Raw genomic sequence first — 18,277 nt, 5'->3', positions numbered from 1 at the left:
ATTTTTAATGTGTTTTGTGTCAAAGTAAACAACGGATTTTTTTATTTTATTTTATGTTTTTGTATAACGATGCCTCACATTAATTAATATATATATATATATATATCATTCCAACTATTTTTTTATATTTAAAATGGTTATTATTAACTAGAAATATTATGTGTAATAAATAAATAAATAAAATTAGTGGTTTAATTTAACTTTCAAAAATTATTAATTTAGTTTATTCTTGGTGTGATAATCATATTCCATAATCACCGTCACTTTTGATAATTGTAAAAAAAAAAATCACCTTTTATTTTTAAATACAAGTGATTTTATTTATTTATATAAAATATTTGTTTATTGTATCGAATAAAATATTAATATATTATAATTTTAAAAATAGTCTATTTCACCATTATAATCTACTATGTTGTTAGATTATATTGTTGATAATATCACTTAATTTTTAAAATATCAAAAGTTTGTTTATATAATTTTGGAAGAATAGTATGTATTTTTAAATATTTTTATTTGATTATACGAAGCTAAATTAATTTATTTATAAATATTAAAATATATTTATAAATAGTTAATTTTAAAAGTGTATTGCTAGAAAAATTTGACAAATAGGACCCTCACGCCCTCTCCCGATGTCACGCGAAGGTGCTTCTTGTGTTATTATGAACTACGCGAAGGTGCTTCTTGTGGTATTATGAACTTTGTACAAATTTTGTTTGCTAACATGACGAGGCCCGGGATCATTTCCTAAAATGCGGTCATTTCATCCAATTTCCTTTATTGCTAGGGCCTGTTACTATTTATTTTCCTGGACTATTTTGCTAATAAAATTGATAAATGTTGTTGCAAAAAGGAAAGAAAACTTAATATTTTAGATGCACAATGGCCCTGGAAAACACTTTTCTATATAAATAAGATGAGTTCAAATACTTAAAATTTTCAAATGAACCATTAACTAAACAACAGTCAACAACAGCAAAATTCCAAATTAACGACGTAAACTAGATCAACAACAACTTAAAGTGTAGAAAAACTAACTTCCGGTGTCTAGGAAAAAAGGGTCAAACGATTAGTGCATCGTATAAGTGTTAAATTTGCTTCAGAAATGAGGCCACCACTCGAACATTCTCAACTTTAAAAGGGGAGCATTTTCTGATGAGCAAATATCTCATGTTTGAAGAGTTGAGAATATAACCAATATCACTTGTGTATTCTCTTCAGTAGCTTGTATAATCCAAATACATTCTTATGATGCCAGAGGTGCGGAATGTAGAATGACCTGTATATGGCAGGTGAAAGCTCTCGGTCCAGGTAAGGTATTGCCGCAACTACCTGTTGACGAAATTAAAAGACAATCAAACAAAGACAAAGAGTTCTAACAAGATTCGTCAAAAGTCACGAGAAAGGGCAAAGTGAAGAAGGTGTTAATGAACATGAAGATACACTCAAGGGTTTTCATGGCAAACTTAAATAAGAGCGTTCTTAGTGGGAATCAAACCTTAGACCTCTTTCTTTTTGCGAGTAGGGTTTATTCGTTCTTAGTGAGAATCGAAACTCAAACCATTAATCTCATTCGCATGGCTCTTTCCATTTGAGCTATTTAAGGGTATTCACATATTTCTCATTTACTTAAATATGGATTTTCAAATGGGGAATTGAAGTCGTTGCTTTGTTTTTCTAGAGCTAGATGTAATGGTGTGATTTTGGCTTTGCCAACAATTTAATAAAAGGATTCAACATTTTCTTAAAAATGAAGAAGGGAGGCAGTTGGGGTGGATACATATATATAGAGAGAGAGCGTACCTCCCATGTTGACATGTCGCTTCCACGAGTTAGGTAAGGGCGTTCAAGCTGCAACTCGACAAGAAAGTCGCACTTTTCCAGATCTTGAAGCTGTAAAATATTGGTGGGATTTCAATATTAATATAATGGAGAGAGAAATCAAATAGGTTTGGATAATTCGATTACATATTGCTCATCTGAAGCCTTGTTCTTGTTGTTAAAATAAGTTGGAGCAACTGTTGTTCCACCCAAGGTGGAATTGAATGGGAACGGAAGGAGTCCTCCAAAACCGTCATCTATCCATCTGACTTCGTAAACATGGTCAGGAATGAAGAAGGATGATGGAAAGCGATGCCATTCGCTACCAACACAAAGCACGGATCCTTCAATAACATCAAGAAGAAAATGGTTAATAAAAGAGAAGAAACATGTGGAATAAAGATGATATAAGCAATAATTTCCTAAAGTATTATCTTGAAACAATGAAGATAAAAAAAATGGCGGGTTGAGTGGGGCTGAGTAGTTTGAGTGGTAAGAGTCTTGAAATAACAAGTTGGTGAGGTCTAATGTTCAAGCACCTTTGTTGAAGTTGGGGTCATGACAGAAGGATGCAGAAAAAACTCTTTTTTTAAATGCAAATCATTCAAAATCAAGCAAATCACTAGTAAGCGCATGCATTAATCCATATGTCTACACTAATGTTAAATGAAGCAAGCAGTTATTAACTTATTATTATCCTAACTTCTTGAACATTTGGATTTAGGAGTTATTAGCCATGTACCTGGTCCAACATCATCATGGTAGTCCAAATGTTTGTAAATCTCCATCGGCGCAGAATAACCATGTATTATGGAGAATGTTCGAGAATGGGAGGCCCATAAAATGATGCCAAGAGCCAAGGGCCTCACAAGTTTTGCTATCTGGTACAAACATAAAATACTGAAAATCAAATTCATTATGAACAACAAAATCACTGTGGGTATAAACTAATACTCTTGAGGCTCACCGTTACAAGGAGAGATGCATCATTTTGGTTAAACTTGTCACGAAACAAATCAGGAAAGCTCTCTATGACAGCTGAAGCAGCGATGCAAATGAGTGGATATATCGGGTACAGAAATCTACAATTGAAGAATTTAAACAAATAATCACAATTTAAACTAAACTAGAAAGTATTATATGCCTACTCTTAAAGACTTCCATGAGATTCATAACAGAAAGATGCATTTCAACATTAGGCTTATTAACCAAATTTAGTCATGCCACCATATAAATGAACATAATGTACAATAACTGCATCTACAATTTGAATTAAATCTGTCATATTTGTGCAAAAATCCATCTCACAATGTCTACATATAAATCTCAAAAACTCTTGAAACCCTAGAATAAAAGGAATAACATAAATATCCTAACCTTTCTTCTTTGTGTGGCTGTAAAGACATGAAAGCCAGCCAAATATAGATAGGCGAGATGACAATCAACAAATCTGGAGCATACTTCCTCTTTGCAATAGGAAGCATTACCAGAAACAGCAAAGCAAGAATAAAGCAAAAGTTGAAATTATTAAACCCATTTTTCAAATAGAAAAGTGGTCCTTCAGTCCCATACAAGTGGCTGTCCCCACCTCCTGCAACATTATATAACAACAGGTTCATAACCGATGATGTTAACCGTCCATAATATTGGTTATCAACAAATAACGAGAGCGCCTGTAAACAGAGAAGGAAGATCTGTTAAGTAGTTTATAATACAGACAAAAAGAAACTGGAGAAGACTACATATTTCTCACAAAAGATGCATGCAAAGAAATATTTTAGGGCTCACAAGAAGCACGAGGGAGGTGGAAGCTCCTGCGAGAAATGAGTGCTTGAAATTTCTTTTCAATGAATAAATCGTTATTGGTAGAAAAGCCAATATAGAGAAAGGCCAGCCAAGGATGACTCCAATGGCTGCCACTGCCACTGCCCATGATGGCCTATCAAAAAGAAACAGAGCAGAGGACAGTGACATGGCATACATTGAGAATGAACTGGGTAAGAAACCTACAAGAAAATATAGATTACAAAACATCAAAATCTGAATCTATAAAAATTATAAAGAGCTTGAAAATTATCAATGTCTACTAACTTGTGCTTGCAAAAAAGCAACCACTCGTTAAGCATAGCATGGCCAGCGCATAAGATGCAATTCGCTTTCCATATTTCCTAGACAGGGCTACAATCAGAGCAGACTCTGTGATGACAGAAATCAGACCAAGAAAGATTCTTGTTGCATAAAATACTCGCACCTGAATACATTAAGGGAACGCAGAGATCCAATTAGTTGTTGAAAGAAGTTTATAAACTTAGAATTGCAAACAACATAACTTCAAAAATATATTCATCCATCAACCTTCTCATCTCTAAATATCCAAGAAGCTGGCCTGCTCACTAGTTCATGGAACAGAATGTACAAGTACGAGCGGAGGGCAAACTGTGAACTGCAGGAGAATATGGAAAATCATTTATAACACCTCGAAAGACATAGAAGTGTAAGTAAAACCAGATCTTATATACTATAATCACTTTTCATGTTCCTATGAATAAACTTGAGCTTAATCACATAAGTTGCACCATGTCAAGATTAAGTAAAGATTAAACTAGTGAGCTTGGTTGAACTATAAAGCTGATTCAATCACAGTACAAATAAAGCAACATGAACTATAATCATTTATAACACCTTAAGACATAGAAATGCAAGTAAAACCAGATCTTATATACTATAATCTTTTTTCGTGTTCCTATGAATAAACTTGAGCTTAATCACATAAGTTGCACCATGTCAAGATTATGCAAAGGTTAAACTAGTCACTAGTGAGCTTGGTTGAACTATAAAGTTGATTCAATCACAGTACAAATAAAGCGACAAGAACTATAATCATTAATAACACCTTAAAAGACATAGAAGTGCAAGTAAAACCAGATCTTATATACTATAATCTATTTTCATGTTCATATCAATGAATTTGAGCTTAATCACATAAATTGCACCATGTAAAGATTAAGTAAATGTTAAACTAGTCACTAGTGAGCTTGATTGAACTATAAAACTGATTCAATCACAGTACAAATAAATCGAATCAATGATAAACATGAGCAAAACTGCGTTTGAATGATCTAAAAAGCATATAAAAAAGGCGTATAGACAGAAGCGGAAACCTGTACTCCCAAGTCTGGAAACCGGACTTGTATAGAAGGAAATGAAGAGGCTCCCAATAATTAAACACCTCGTCGCAATCGTGGACGATATTTGACGTAGCACTGAAGTATCTAAGCATACCTAATGCCAACAAAGGCAAAACCCATCGCAATCCTTTATCCGGTTCAGTTCCGTCTGATTTCCCTGATTTGTCGAACTTTGAATATGAAGAAGAAGACGATGATGAAGATGGATTGGACGGCAAAGGCCGTCTCTGACGAGTTTCCATAGCCATTTCTGCGATTCTCTCACTCTCTACCGGCTGTAGCTATGACTGAGATCGTCTTCCTTCATCTTGTTACTTACTCTACTTGTTTTGTTTCCTTTTCCTAAAAAGAAATGAATTTGGTATGAATATGGGCCAAAATACTTTACTTTTCTTCTTTACTAATATGGGCCTAAACTTTATTAACTTTAATTTGATTTTAACAACTTTTAATAATAGAAACAAAAAAATACATATTTGACTGTCACAACTCAAAACACTTTTTAAATTTTGTTTAATCCGCGACATAATAATGGTGTCGTGGTGTCGGAAGTTTAACCCAATAAGGTAGTTCAGTGGTAAGAGTCAGATTAAAATACTAAGATGTTACGGAGTTTTATTCCAACCGAAAATGTTTTGAGTTGAAACGAGACATATAACTAACTGTGTGAAATAGGATGATAATTCTCCTTAATTAAAAAAATATATTTTTATCTTATTCTATTTAAGAGATTAAACATTAAATACAAATAAAATCATTCTAACAATATTTTAAAATATTACAATGAAACATATAGATTTGTTTGCCTACATTCAAGATCTTTAATACATTAGATAAGATTTTTGTTCACTTTAACAAATTAATGAGTTGTTCATTGTATATTATATATTCAATATAAATACAAATACAAAATAAAATGATTTTATTAATATTATACTGAACATCAATTTTTAGCAATTGTTCAACTATAATAAATTACAGAATTTTGAGGTAACATGTATTTGTGTTGCCTATAAAGAAAATTTTGTAAACACTATTTTATTGAAATTATTCATTAAAAATGATATGGTGTCACAAATTTTTATTTGAATATTGAAACTTAAAACTCACCTCCAATTTAAGACGTTTTAATTAATAATGTCTTTAATTATTTAGGAATCACTTAAACTATTAAGTTTTAAGGGATCAAAATATCACGGATTCGGTTTTCCCGTGAGATATTATTCTAACTAGGAAAATTTTCGTGCGATGCACGGATAAAAATAAAAACAAAATAAATTAAAAATTATAATAATATATATTAAATATGTAAAATTCTTAATAAATCACAAATAATATATTAAAATAAAAAATAAAACGTTTTCATTCCATATTTTATTCACTTCGGTACAACAACTTATTTTCTCACATTTTTCATCACATATTTTTTCGAATGAATCTCTCATCTCGTGACTTTACACTTTCATTTTGTCAATCAAATATTTGATTCATATTTTTTAATAATTAGCATTGTGACCTCACACTTTGGTCAATCAAATATTTGATTCATATTTGTTTAACCATTTTCAATTGATACCGGCCTATTATTCCTCGACAAACCACATCTCAATTACACTTGGTTAAAGGGCTATACTTATTTTGTTAGGTTGCAAGTTCGAAACATACAAATAGTATTTTAAAATTTTATTTTTAAACGCTTTAAATTTATGGACGGGTCAACTTACAATCCGACCCAAGTATCCATTTACTCTCACATATATATCCAAATTAACCACAGCTCTCGACCTGGCAATCCGGACACTTTAAAAACTAAGCATCATTATATATATATATATATATATATATATATATATATATATATATATATATATATATATATATATATATATATATATATTAGTTAGTTAAAAATTTGAACTTTTATTGTTAAAATGTTATGCGTTCATCAAATTTGGTGTTAAATATAAAATATAAAATGTTGTTAGCTTAGTTGGTTAAGAGATTATACTTGATTTTGCTAGGTTACAAGTTCGAAACATTCAAATAGAATTTGTAATTTTATTTTTAATCGCTTTAAATTTATGGGCGGGTCAACCCACAATCCGACCTAAGTATCCATTTACTCTCACATATATATCCAAATTAACCACAGCTCTCGACCCGACAATCCGGACATTTTAAAAATTAAGCATCATTTTATATATATATATATATATATATATATATATATATATATATATATATATATATATATATATATATTAGTTAGTTAAAAATATGAACTTTTATTGTTAATATGTCTCGCGTTCATCAAATTTGGTGTTAAATTTAAAATTTAAAATGTTGTTAGCTTAGTTGGTTAAAGGGCTGTACTTATTTTGTTAGGTTGCAAGTTCGAAACATACAAATAACATTTTTATTTTATTTTTAAACGCTTTAAATTTATGTGCGGGTCAACTCATAATCCGACCCAAATATCCATTTATTCTCACATATATATCCAAATTAACCACAGCTCTCGACCCGGCAATCCGGACACTTTAAAAATTAAGCATCATTATATATATATAGATTAGTTAGTTAAAAAATTGAACTTTTATTGTTATATTATTAAAATGTTACGCGTTCATCAAATTTGGTGTTGAATATAAAATATAAAATGTTGTTAGCTTAGTTGGTTAAGAGATTGTACTTGTTTTGCAAGGTTACAAGTTCGTAACATACAAATAGAATTTTTAATTTTATTTTTAACCGCATTAAATTTATGGGCGGGTCAACCCACAATCCGACCCAAGTATCCATTTACTCTCACATATATATCCAAATTAACTACAGCTCTCGACCCGGTAATCCGAACATTTTAAAAATTAAACATCATTATATATATAGATTCTTTTTATTTAAAAATAAAATAAATAATTAAAATTTATATAATTTTTTTTATAGTGGGTATGAAGTCACAATTTTATTAAATTGGTTAAGGAAGCCGTGAAAGTGCTTTGTAAGTTTAGTTGGATTATTTGCATTAAATTCCAACCTTCTTGAAAAAAAAAACAACTTGATCTCAAATTTAAAAGAAGACGTTCGGAATGAGAATCAAACCCTTACCCGAGACTTTAGTTCGGACTTAGTATTGAATTGAAATCGAGACAAAATAAAATAAGTCAATGGACAGAATCTTGCAGCAAAAGGGTAAACCTTAGTCATTAGTGGAGCAATAAGCTGGGGTTGAAACAAAAAAACTCAGATAATAATAACAATTGTACAAAAATGATTTGTTACAGAAAAGTTCTAATCTCAAGCTACCAATTCAGGTTCCTCTATAGCCTTGTTTCCTTCATCATCGATATCATATTTCAAGCTTCTCGCGACGTCAAAGAAATGAGCAACTGCTTCCTCCGGTGTCCCAACCAACACACCGTGTCCCAGATTCAGGATGTGACGACCCTGACCTGCACACTTCACCACCCTGCACCCATCCCCACAAAAAAACTTGATCACGCTAACCATTCGTTATGATCATGTGAATAGAAATCTAGGTTTGATATGAGAATAAAATGAAACCTATTAGGAAACACTTGTTGGATCTCAATCCAGTTATAGATGAGAAACAATTAATAAATTTCTTTAGAACTATTCCAGATCCATGGATCTATTTAGAAACACTTTAGAGAAACCAGTAAATAAATTCATTCAATCTCAGATCCAATTCTGAATCTGGGTGTTTCCACTTTCCATAGCTTGGTTAAAAAGAGTGTCTCTATCGGATTCTTTTTAATTTAAATCATCCAACATTCTCGAAGAACAGTCAATCCGAATTACCTTTTAATTTCATCAGTCAAGGCAGGAAGTGGAGAAAACAAGAAAGCAGGGTCTACATTTCCTTGTATGCTAATTCCATTACCCAAACGTCTCCTTCCATCAGCCATATCTATAGTCCAATCTAACCCAATCACATCCACTCCAGTTTCTTTCATCCTTTCCAAAAGCCCACCATTCCCATTAATATACAACACAAGTGGTGTCTGAGGACATCTCTTCCTCACTACCTTCACAATCTGAAATTCCAACCAAAAAACATGTTGCAGATGATGAAACAAATCAACAAAACTTGATCTAGACGAGAGTCGAGACAACAATTTTAAGTTACCTTTTCAATATATGGTTTCGACCATTGTTCCCACATAGTCGGAGGTAACTGTCCTCCCCATGAATCGAATATCTGTATACAATGAGCACCTGATTCAACTTGGTAAACAATGTATTCAGATATCGCGTCCACTAAATGAGAAAGGAGGGCCTTTAAAACATGTGGAGCTGTATGACACATGTTCTTGATGGTCGTGTAAGTCCTAGTAGTACCGCCTTCTACAATGTAAGTAGCAATTGTCCATGGTGCTCCAACGAAACCAAGAATTGCAGCCTTCTCCCCAACCTAAATAGAATCTAGGGTTTAGTAATTGAAACGAATTTTCAAAAGGAAATGTATATATATATATATACCTCTTGTCGTAAGATGCGAAGGGAATCTCCAACGAATTGGAGTTTATCGAATTCGATTGGATGTAATGCTCTTAACCCTTCTTCAGTTCGAATTGGAGTCTGAATAACAGGTCCTTTAACTTCTTCTATATCGAATGGAATACCAAATGCAGGTAAGGGAGTGAGAATATCAGAGAAAAGGATTACACCATCAGGATGAAATGATTCCCATGGCTGCAAAGAAATTTCTACAATGAGATCAGTTGTCTCTGATCTCTCTCTGAAGGATGGGTGTTTCTTGGAAAGCTTTTGATAAGCAGCCATATACCTTCCTGCTTGTCGCATCATCCATGCTGGTGGACGACTAACAGGATCTCCTCTTGCAGCTTTAACCAACAATGGATCTAACAAACATATGTTCTTTTTCAATATTAAGTTCAGATTTTGATTGTTTATACAGTAATGGTAGAAAGTACCAGATGGGGATGATGAGGATGCCTGAGGAATTCCATTGCATGATGTTGATTTTGACCTAGGAGAAATCAATAGTTTAGGTTGATGACTGGAAAGAAACCTTGATTCTGCGAACAAGCTTGATGATTTCCATCCAAGACAGCAGCTTACGCTGCAAAAAGACAGGAATTCGATAATCAGAAGTCATTTCCATGTATGAAAGAGAGGAGAGTAGTAATGGGAAGGGGAAAGAGACGACCTGCTCGCCGGAAGGAGACCCATTTGGCTATCTGTGCGCGCCTTGCTGAATTGAATTGATCTCAATAGCTCTCTCTGTATCACCTTCTTCCTTATCTCTCTACATCAACTCTCGGCTCACATTTCTCGCCGGTTTGGAGTTTACTTTATTTTTGTTTTTACTCTTGAAATTGTGGGTCGTTTTAACTTATATTGTTCGAACTTTTAAATTCTGTGTTATACAGACTCAAACTTTACTTCATTAAACAAACTTACATAATATTTTCGTTTTTCTAATTAGTTTGTCGTGTTTTTTAACAAAAACGATATTTAAAGACATTTTAGATTTTTTTTTTATATTTAGTATTATTTTTAAGATTTCCGTATTATATATTATATTATGTTGAAATTGGACGGATAAAATAAAAAAATTATGTAATCTAAGAAAAAATTTGAATAGGGATATATTTTTTAAAAATCTTACAATGACATAATTTTATGTACGTGTCTATATATCTAAATGTATTTATGTTTTAAATTAAGTATTTTGTACGATATATACGTATTTAAAATTGTTGAATACGATTTGAATGCCTTAAAAAATATGTAATGTGTGAGAATAATCAAAAGAAAATAAGGTCACTAGTTCGATTTCAATCGAAAACGCTTGGAATAAAAGTGAAGTGTCAATGCTAGTTCTCCTTAATTAAAAAAATGGTCTTTTGTTTTTATAGATATAGTAAATTAATTAAAAATAATATGTTCGACATCGGAATCGAATTGCTAGGAAATTCATTTTTAATATCATTAGCTATTAAAAAAGTTTGATACGAGAGTTACAACTATTCCGTTGATTCGATCATTGTTTAAAATGAAATTTCCTAACATATTATTGAATTTTCATTATTAATGAAATTCAAAAGATCTCTGGATTGATCAGAATTAGTTATAGTCCGTTACTTGAAAAAAACTAGATTTTGTAGAATCATATTGAACATTTGACGATACATCTCGTTCCATCGACGGAAAGGTTTGACACCTAGATGTTTATGTTCCAATGATTGGGTTGTTTGTTCGCCCATTAAAGCGATATGTGAGCTGGGTTGATTATCTAATTCCATAGGAAAAGACGTGTAATCTAATGAGAATACGTGATAGGAGCCTTCTTTCTTTCGAGAATGACAATTAAGAAGGGTTTATTCATCGATAAATAAGCCTTAAAATGGTGATATTTGTGATAATTGGACTCCATATTGCAATTGAAACTTCGAGTCTTCTTTGTTAAAATTAGCTAAAATTCGAGACAAAATAGCAATTTGACTTTTTTTTTCTTTTTTTTTTAAGTTGGACCCTGAGGTCTTCGCTCGCCGTCTTCTCTGATAACTGTTACTGTTGATCGGGGCAGATCAAAAGCATCAATGGAGACGAAGGAGAATTCGAAGTTGAATATCGCCATTATCCATCCCGATCTCGGAATCGGTAATCATCAAACTCATCTTCCTTTTCGGTAAATCTTTGTTTTGTGTATGCGTTTTGGCTGTTTGATCGATTGCCAATGTTTTCCAAATCCTCTAGCTTGAGTCACTAGGTTTTATCTGACTGCTGAAAATCATCCTCTTCTCCTTAGTATATCTTCGCTGTTTGATTCGTTTTCTGATTATCTCTGTTAATTCGATATAACATACAAGATTTACAAGGAATGAGATAACATCGATTTGATCACTTAATTTCCATAGGTGGAGCTGAAAGGTTGATTGTTGATGCGGCTGTTGAACTTACTGCTCATGGCCACAATGTTCATGTCTTTACATCTCACCATGACAGAACTCGATGTTTTGAAGAAACACTTTCTGGTAATGGCTCATTCATTTCTGTAGTTACTTAGCTTTATGCAGTTCTATAAGTAACTCATCGAAGCAAAACATCGAGTTATTGACTTAATTGATGCGTGCAGGAGGATTTAATGTTACAGTATATGGTTCTTTCCTTCCAAGGCATATTTTCTATAGACTACACGCAGTATGTGCTTATCTGCGTTGCCTTTATGTTGCTTTCTGCCTGCTGTTTATGTGGCCTACTTTTGATGTTGTACTGGCTGACCAAGTTTCTATAGTGATCCCGCTGCTGAAACTAAAGAAATCTTCAAAGGTTGTTTATAAATCGCTTTTCTATAAGGCGCTTTACTATTATTATTGTTATCTTACGCTTTCTTTTGCAGGTTGTATTTTATTGCCATTTTCCTGACTTGTTATTAGCTCAGCATACAACGCTACTTAGAAGGATATACAGGAAGCCCATAGACTTTATGGAAGAAATTACAACTGGTATTACATATGTGCATGATTTTCATAAGATTCTTTAATACAGTGTTCTTAATTTCTGGGTGGAATTGTAGGCATGGCGGACCTAATTTTTGTCAATAGCAAATTTACTGCTTCTGCTTTTGCAAACACGTTTAAGCGTCTTCATGCAAGAGGTGTCAGACCGTCTGTGCTTTACCCAGCAGTCAACATAGACCAGTTCAATCGAACTCAACCTGCTTTGAAGTAACAAAAATCCTTGTATAGGTTTAGAATTCTGGAATTTGGAATGTTCTTCTTTGTGCACCATCTGGTCTACTCTACTCCCTTGCAATATGAGTCTTTTGTTTTATGTGTTTTCTCCTTGCAGGTTGAATTTTCTCTCCATTAATCGTTTTGAAAGGAAAAAAGGAATAGAGCTGGCAATATCTGGTTTGTCCATGCTCCGAACCCTTGAAGGAGATAATCTTCAAAGTGATAAGATAAATTCTGTTTCTTTGACTATCGCGGGCAAGTATCTCTTCCTATTTCATTTTGATAATGCCATCATCCATTTCACTTGTTTGATCTTTTTGCCATGAATACACAACCATGATAAAGTTAGCTTGTATTCAATTCATTGAGCCTATTTGGTATCTATATGTGCAATTATGTTTAATTTTAGTTTGATTTTACATTGTTGATATAGAGTTAGTTAGGGTTGAAACTATTTTTACGTTTAGAGTAACATCAAAGGTCACTTTTTTCTGGTCATTAAACTAATTCATTATACATTAGCTTAACAAATCAAATAAAAGAGCTTGTGGAAAAAAAAACAGAAAACAACCACATCCATAGCATAGTTAGCACTTCTTCTACACCATGAAATTTGACAGCCACAATTCCGTAGAAGATTGTCAAGAATTCGGTACGATCTTAGGGGGTTTATAGAAAGATCTGAGGAAATAAAATGGCTTAAGCCCCCTTAGATGAAAAAACATAGAGAAATGCCAGGTTGAGAAGAGACTGAACTTCAATAATATTTCATATCTTCCAGCCAGCCTCTAATTATAACCTATAGAGGTTGTTGTCTCATATAATCATCCGTCTTGTCTAGCAATGATCTAACAATTTTTTACCACTTGGGGGAAACTTAGTTTCATAATAAACTTCAGGACTTATTTAGTATTATGCCTTAACCCTAAAAAGTGAAAATAGCAGTCTGCACAGTCCTCAAGAGTGAGTTATATTAGAAAATATAAATTTAATGAGAGACTACTTGGACTCATATACCAAATTCTGCCCTTTTTTCTCCTGGAACCTCAGCCCAATAGCCTTTTTTCTTTTATCCTAAAAGAGACTGAACTTCATGTATATGTCGTTTTATTCATATTTCATATCTTTCAGCTAGCCTTTGTTTATACGGTATAGAGGTTGCCTCATGTAACCCACCCAAGACCTAACAACTGGTCTAACAATTTGTAGGTTTAGCAATGAGAAATTTATTCATGGCATTGAGTTCCCTAAAGACCATAATCATTATTTTTGGCCAAGAAGCTCCATTGCTTCCAATGAATTCGTTTCGTAACACCATTCGATTTGGTGAAGTAAAAAAATAGCCTTAACATGATTAGGAATAGATTTAAGAACACTTTTATCAATAAGAATCTCTTAACCAACACAGTTAAGAAGTGCCTCCTTCCATCCTTGCACTTTGACCGCCATTCTTTATGTGATCCAACTTAGAGTTTTTGGAATTAGTTCTTCCTCATTTCAAAGGAAGACGTACCCAAATAATCTCCAAATTCATCGGGCATCCTTAAGATTGATGCCAATCTTGATCTAAGGCAAGTAGAAGTATTTTTTAATACTTACAAAAACTTACATATGACTTATTATGTTCAAAGATATTTAATCATATTATAATGACCCCATTTGAAATCGATGCAAAAACAAAAATAAATTTCTAAATATGTGTTTGATCCAGATACAAATTTAATTTTTGTATAGTTTATTTATTTATGTTGGGGGTGCAGGTGGATATGATAAGCGATTAAGAGAGAACGTGGAATATCTCGACGAACTGAAACAATTAGCTGAGAGGGAAGGAGTTTCAGACAAAATTAACTTTGTAACATCCTGTTCAACCTCGGAAAGAAATGAGCTACTTTATGAATGCCTATGCGTTTTATATACACCCAAGGTAAAAGTAAATTCCAGAATTAAAATAAAGTAATTAATGTATGATGAGATCTCATAGTTGTTGTGTGTTTTCCTAGGATGAACATTTTGGTATTGTTCCTTTGGAAGCAATGGCTGCCGGGAAGCCAGTTATTGCGTGCAACAGTGGGGGTCCGGTTGAGACAGTAAAAAATGGTGAGACGGGTTTCCTGTGTGAGCCAAACCCTAAGGCATTCGCGTTGGCGATGGCCCGGTTCATAGATGATCCAAAAATGGCTGAGAGAATGGGTGGTGAAGCTAGGGAGCATGTGACTAACTCTTTCTCTACAAGGATCTTTGGTCAGCATTTGAATCAAAGTTTGATGGATATTACTAGGGTCATGGGTAATAAGAGAGAATGAATAAGAACCCTAAAAATCAACTTTCATATTTTGCCTTGTTATGTTGTTGAACCTTATATATGTTTTTTTTTTGTTTCTATATGTGACTGGGTAAAAACATGATTATTGTTCTCTACTTTTCCAATAATCTCAAGAATCTTACAATTTTATTTTATTTTTAGAGTGGTTATCAAAACATCTTTTACTTATTATGTTTTTTCACTAATTTTTTTGTTTGAATTTTGTAAGATAATATAACTCTAGTCATATTTACAATTAACTCAATGTTTTTTTTAAGTGAGAATTAAACCCATAAATTTTAGTCAAAAGTTGTAATTGAGCCTACGGAAATGTCAAATTTTGAGTGAATTAAAAATATAAAATTTCTTCGATATTTTTGTCAAAAATTTTATTAATGAAATGTATTAATTTATTATAATTTAATTATTTTCAAATCATAGTTGAATTTAACCCTACACTATTCCTCTGAAGTCAGGAGTCATAAGAAGTTTGCGCTCGGCTAATAACCTCCATTAGGTCAATATTTCATGAGAGAAAAAGCTCATCATCTTCTATTTCAATTCAGAATTTTCTATCTTTTCGTCGTCTGAAGGTAGTTTAATCCTTGAAAATGGGGAAGCCAAGATTTAGGTATACATTTACATGCTCCACTATCGGTTATTGACAATTCGTTCTTTTGTTTCTCGTTGTTTGAAATGAAATACTACTTCTGTTTCAGACCAGAAGAATCATCAACTCGAGCTGAAAAGAAATTTGACAAGAAGCTTCAATTCTATACCAGTAAGCATTCTGTCATTATCTGATTCCTAATATTTTCGCGCTATTTTCATCAGAATGAACTTAGTTAACCTACATTGTATGAAAAATTGTGTTTTGTTAAAGCTACCTAAACAGAAACATGATAACTTGTTGATAGAGTTGTCCACAGTCCATATAATGTTCAATATTCCCTGTTTAGTTTGACAAAAAATTGGATTTTCAATCTATATCTTCTTTTGCATTGAAGTGTTTTAGTTTGGTGATACATTGTGTGCTGAAAATCTGCAGTAAGCCTGTGCATAATCATTTGTGTATGATCAAGATCAAAGCCAATTATGGAGTTTAATCGAACTCAATATTTGCGAATCAATACCATTAGACTGAAGATAAAACTTGCACCCCTTGTTTCATATTCCAGGGTTTTTTCACTAGACATGTTTCTTTAATGAGCAATGTTGATTTGTCTTAAATGAACATTATTTTTTATTTTCTATTCTTTTGTGATTTCAGATGTTAGAGACACAGTAGCTTCATTAAGTGTGAGGAAGGATTCAAGCGCACAAAAAAATATCAGTAAGGTGAGTAGTGCTGCATTTTCTCCAGTTTGAATTATTAACATACTATTAGTTTATGATCAATGATTTTCTCAGAGACTGAAGTATTGACATGCATGAAATGGTTTAAGTTGTGAATGGATTTCTTATGACAATGTTTATCGTTTGAGCCCAAGAACTTATATGTTCCTGATATTTTGTTTTTAATTTATGAAGCTAGCACAACCCCTCGCAATCATGTCCTCCACTTCAACATAGAGCGTTATCAGTGAGAATCAAATTTGAGACTTTTCTCTTAGGCAAGACTCTTTCCACTTGAGCTACCTGTAAAGTTTACTAGAGTTAGGGATTAATTGATGGGCTCTAAACAATATGTTATTATATTAGTTAATATTAGTCCCCAAGTTGTTAGTAATTTTAATAGGTGGCACATTATGATTATAAATAGGGTGACCTAACTAGAGATTAATCAATGAATGAATATCAATAGTTTTACACTCTCTCGATTATGTTCCTCATCTAAAGGCTTAGGCTATTACTTTCTCATTTTTTTCGTTAAATGTATCTTATCTCCATCACAAATCCTAACCCAAAAATATAAGAAGTGTGTAACACTACCCTAGTGGGTAATGTTTCAGTATTTCATGTTTGAGTAATATGACTCCGTTTCTAAATCTCACATGCTTAGGGTTTTGAAATATTTCTATTGTTGCATATATTTACACATGCAATTTCTTTGCAGACTATTGTATGTTGGTCAATTTATACTGTTATGTTAGGTGTTGAAACTGGCTATGAACAAAATTGATTTTCTTCTCCCCCAGAGAACTCAAAGGCGAAAGAATAAGTTGAAAGCATTTGATTTGTCGACTTTAACAGACTGCCTTCCTGAATTGAAGTCGTCGTCTCCTCGACTACAACCTGCACCAAAATTACTGAATTGCAGAGCCAGACAACAGTTGGTGTAAGTACACTAGCTTTTAGAGCTTTTACAGCTTGTTTGTCTTTATTTGAATTAAGTCCAATTATCCAAATAATCCAACACATCAAATTTGATTTTATTTACTAAATCATTAGATCATCAACTAAAATATTAAATACTTATTTCTGTAAAAAAAAAACATAAATCAACAAAAGGGTACTTCTTGGGCCTTTATGACTAGCACCTAGGCTATGTTTGTTCAATGGATTTGAGATTAGAAATATAAATGTAATGGAATTGAATTGTATGATTTGTTAAGTTTTAAATCCACCATTGTCAACTCTGGAATTATAATTATATGATGATATCTCCAAAAAGTAGGAATTAAATTCAATTTCATCAAACAAGCCCTCTTTGATCCAGCATGGATTATTACTAAATACTAGAACTAGGGTTAATTGGCTATATAACTGTAATGGGTATCTGACAAATGGGTTGATCTTCTTCAGATTGAAAGAAATAGTTCGAATGAGAAGCGTTCTGAATGATCCAAGTTATCAGGATAATCCATTGGCAGCCATTCATGAACACTTGCTGAGTACACAACCTGCTGATGAGAAACCAGAGAGAAAGAAAGGTAGCAGCAATGACAAAAAGAAGAAGAAGAAGAAGTCTAAAGTCATTAAACCTAAACCTGAATTGATGGAGTTCTGATTGTTTTTTCAATCCAAACAAAGGTTGTACTTAAAAATGATATCTAAAATGTTGGAAAATTTTGATTTTCATATTGTTGTAATGGAGAGTTTTGACAATTACTCTCTGATATATAATCATAGTGGTGACTTGAGCAATTTTACTTGTTATTTCTAGAATTTAGAAGAAAAATATGAATAAAAATAATTATGTGTTTGGTAATCATATAATTAGAATTGGAGGGTCTAAGTTTCATTAAGAATTTAAATGAAATAAGGACGTAATTTTATATTCTTTTAATTTC

At 32.5% G+C, this 18,277-nt stretch overlaps 3 protein-coding genes and 2 long non-coding RNA genes across 5 annotated transcripts; 3 read left to right on the top strand and 2 right to left on the bottom strand.

Annotated features, from left to right (window-relative positions):
* Positions 1-930: 930 nt before the first annotated feature.
* Positions 931-5,336, bottom strand: LOC124936143 (dol-P-Man:Man(6)GlcNAc(2)-PP-Dol alpha-1,2-mannosyltransferase). The gene is made up of 10 exons (XM_047476606.1): positions 4,986-5,336; positions 4,180-4,267; positions 3,916-4,075; positions 3,613-3,830; positions 3,202-3,497; positions 2,792-2,906; positions 2,567-2,705; positions 1,972-2,168; positions 1,807-1,896; positions 931-1,335 (listed from the first exon to the last, which is right to left on the bottom strand). Exons 1-10 carry the CDS (start codon positions 5,258-5,260, stop codon positions 1,204-1,206), a joined length of 1,710 nt encoding a protein of 569 aa, XP_047332562.1. The 5' UTR covers positions 5,261-5,336; the 3' UTR covers positions 931-1,203.
* A 2,855-nt stretch (positions 5,337-8,191) lies between these two features.
* LOC124935892 (uroporphyrinogen decarboxylase 1, chloroplastic) lies at positions 8,192-10,371 on the bottom strand. The gene is made up of 6 exons (XM_047476325.1): positions 10,207-10,371; positions 9,971-10,119; positions 9,516-9,898; positions 9,163-9,447; positions 8,835-9,070; positions 8,192-8,481 (listed from the first exon to the last, which is right to left on the bottom strand). The coding sequence occupies exons 1-6, from the start codon at positions 10,227-10,229 to the stop codon at positions 8,310-8,312; spliced, it is 1,248 nt and encodes a 415-aa protein (XP_047332281.1). The 5' UTR covers positions 10,230-10,371; the 3' UTR covers positions 8,192-8,309.
* A 1,157-nt stretch (positions 10,372-11,528) lies between these two features.
* Positions 11,529-15,133, top strand: LOC124934185 (alpha-1,3/1,6-mannosyltransferase ALG2). The gene is made up of 8 exons (XM_047474677.1): positions 11,529-11,663; positions 11,921-12,037; positions 12,139-12,332; positions 12,403-12,508; positions 12,580-12,730; positions 12,855-12,994; positions 14,500-14,666; positions 14,743-15,133. Exons 1-8 carry the CDS (start codon positions 11,603-11,605, stop codon positions 15,043-15,045), a joined length of 1,239 nt encoding a protein of 412 aa, XP_047330633.1. The 5' UTR covers positions 11,529-11,602; the 3' UTR covers positions 15,046-15,133.
* A 382-nt stretch (positions 15,134-15,515) lies between these two features.
* LOC124933586 lies at positions 15,516-16,464 on the top strand. Its single transcript, XR_007099001.1, has 3 exons — positions 15,516-15,637; positions 15,764-15,825; positions 16,315-16,464. It is a non-coding gene; the product is annotated as an uncharacterized LOC124933586 (long non-coding RNA).
* A 700-nt stretch (positions 16,465-17,164) lies between these two features.
* Positions 17,165-18,063, top strand: LOC124936133. Its single transcript, XR_007099092.1, has 2 exons — positions 17,165-17,322; positions 17,790-18,063. It is a non-coding gene; the product is annotated as an uncharacterized LOC124936133 (long non-coding RNA).
* Positions 18,064-18,277: the final 214 nt, after the last annotated feature.

The sequence above is a fragment of the Impatiens glandulifera genome, chromosome 4, assembly GCF_907164915.1.
Source record: "Impatiens glandulifera chromosome 4, dImpGla2.1, whole genome shotgun sequence".
NCBI classification, from domain to species: domain Eukaryota; kingdom Viridiplantae; phylum Streptophyta; class Magnoliopsida; order Ericales; family Balsaminaceae; genus Impatiens; species Impatiens glandulifera.
Note: the sequence above shows the minus strand (reverse complement) of the source record. Positions and strands in the feature narration are given on the sequence as shown.

What these genes read in the sequence shown, in the direction of transcription:
- LOC124936143 (XM_047476606.1), bottom strand. Translation starts at nt 5,260, where the DNA reads ATGGCTATGGAAACTCGTCAGAGACGGCCTTTGCCGTCCAATCCATCT. An exon ending in ATGCATCTCTCCTTGTAACG is followed by an intron (nt 2,706 to 2,791) that starts GTGAGCCTCAAG and finishes TGTTTGTACCAG; the next exon opens with ATAGCAAAACTTGTGAGGCC. An exon ending in CCATGATGATGTTGGACCAG is followed by an intron (nt 2,169 to 2,566) that starts GTACATGGCTAA and finishes ATGTTATTGAAG; the next exon opens with GATCCGTGCTTTGTGTTGGT.
- LOC124935892 (XM_047476325.1), bottom strand. Translation starts at nt 10,229, where the DNA reads ATGGGTCTCCTTCCGGCGAGCAG. An exon ending in ATCCTCATCATCCCCATCTG is followed by an intron (nt 9,899 to 9,970) that starts GTACTTTCTACC and finishes TATGTTTGTTAG; the next exon opens with ATCCATTGTTGGTTAAAGCT. An exon ending in CGAAACCATATATTGAAAAG is followed by an intron (nt 9,071 to 9,162) that starts GTAACTTAAAAT and finishes TTGGAATTTCAG; the next exon opens with ATTGTGAAGGTAGTGAGGAA.
- LOC124934185 (XM_047474677.1), top strand. Translation starts at nt 11,603, where the DNA reads ATGGAGACGAAGGAGAATTCGAAGTTGAATATCGCCATTATCCATCCC. An exon ending in AACTAAAGAAATCTTCAAAG is followed by an intron (nt 12,333 to 12,402) that starts GTTGTTTATAAA and finishes TTTCTTTTGCAG; the next exon opens with GTTGTATTTTATTGCCATTT. An exon ending in GCGTTTTATATACACCCAAG is followed by an intron (nt 14,667 to 14,742) that starts GTAAAAGTAAAT and finishes GTGTTTTCCTAG; the next exon opens with GATGAACATTTTGGTATTGT.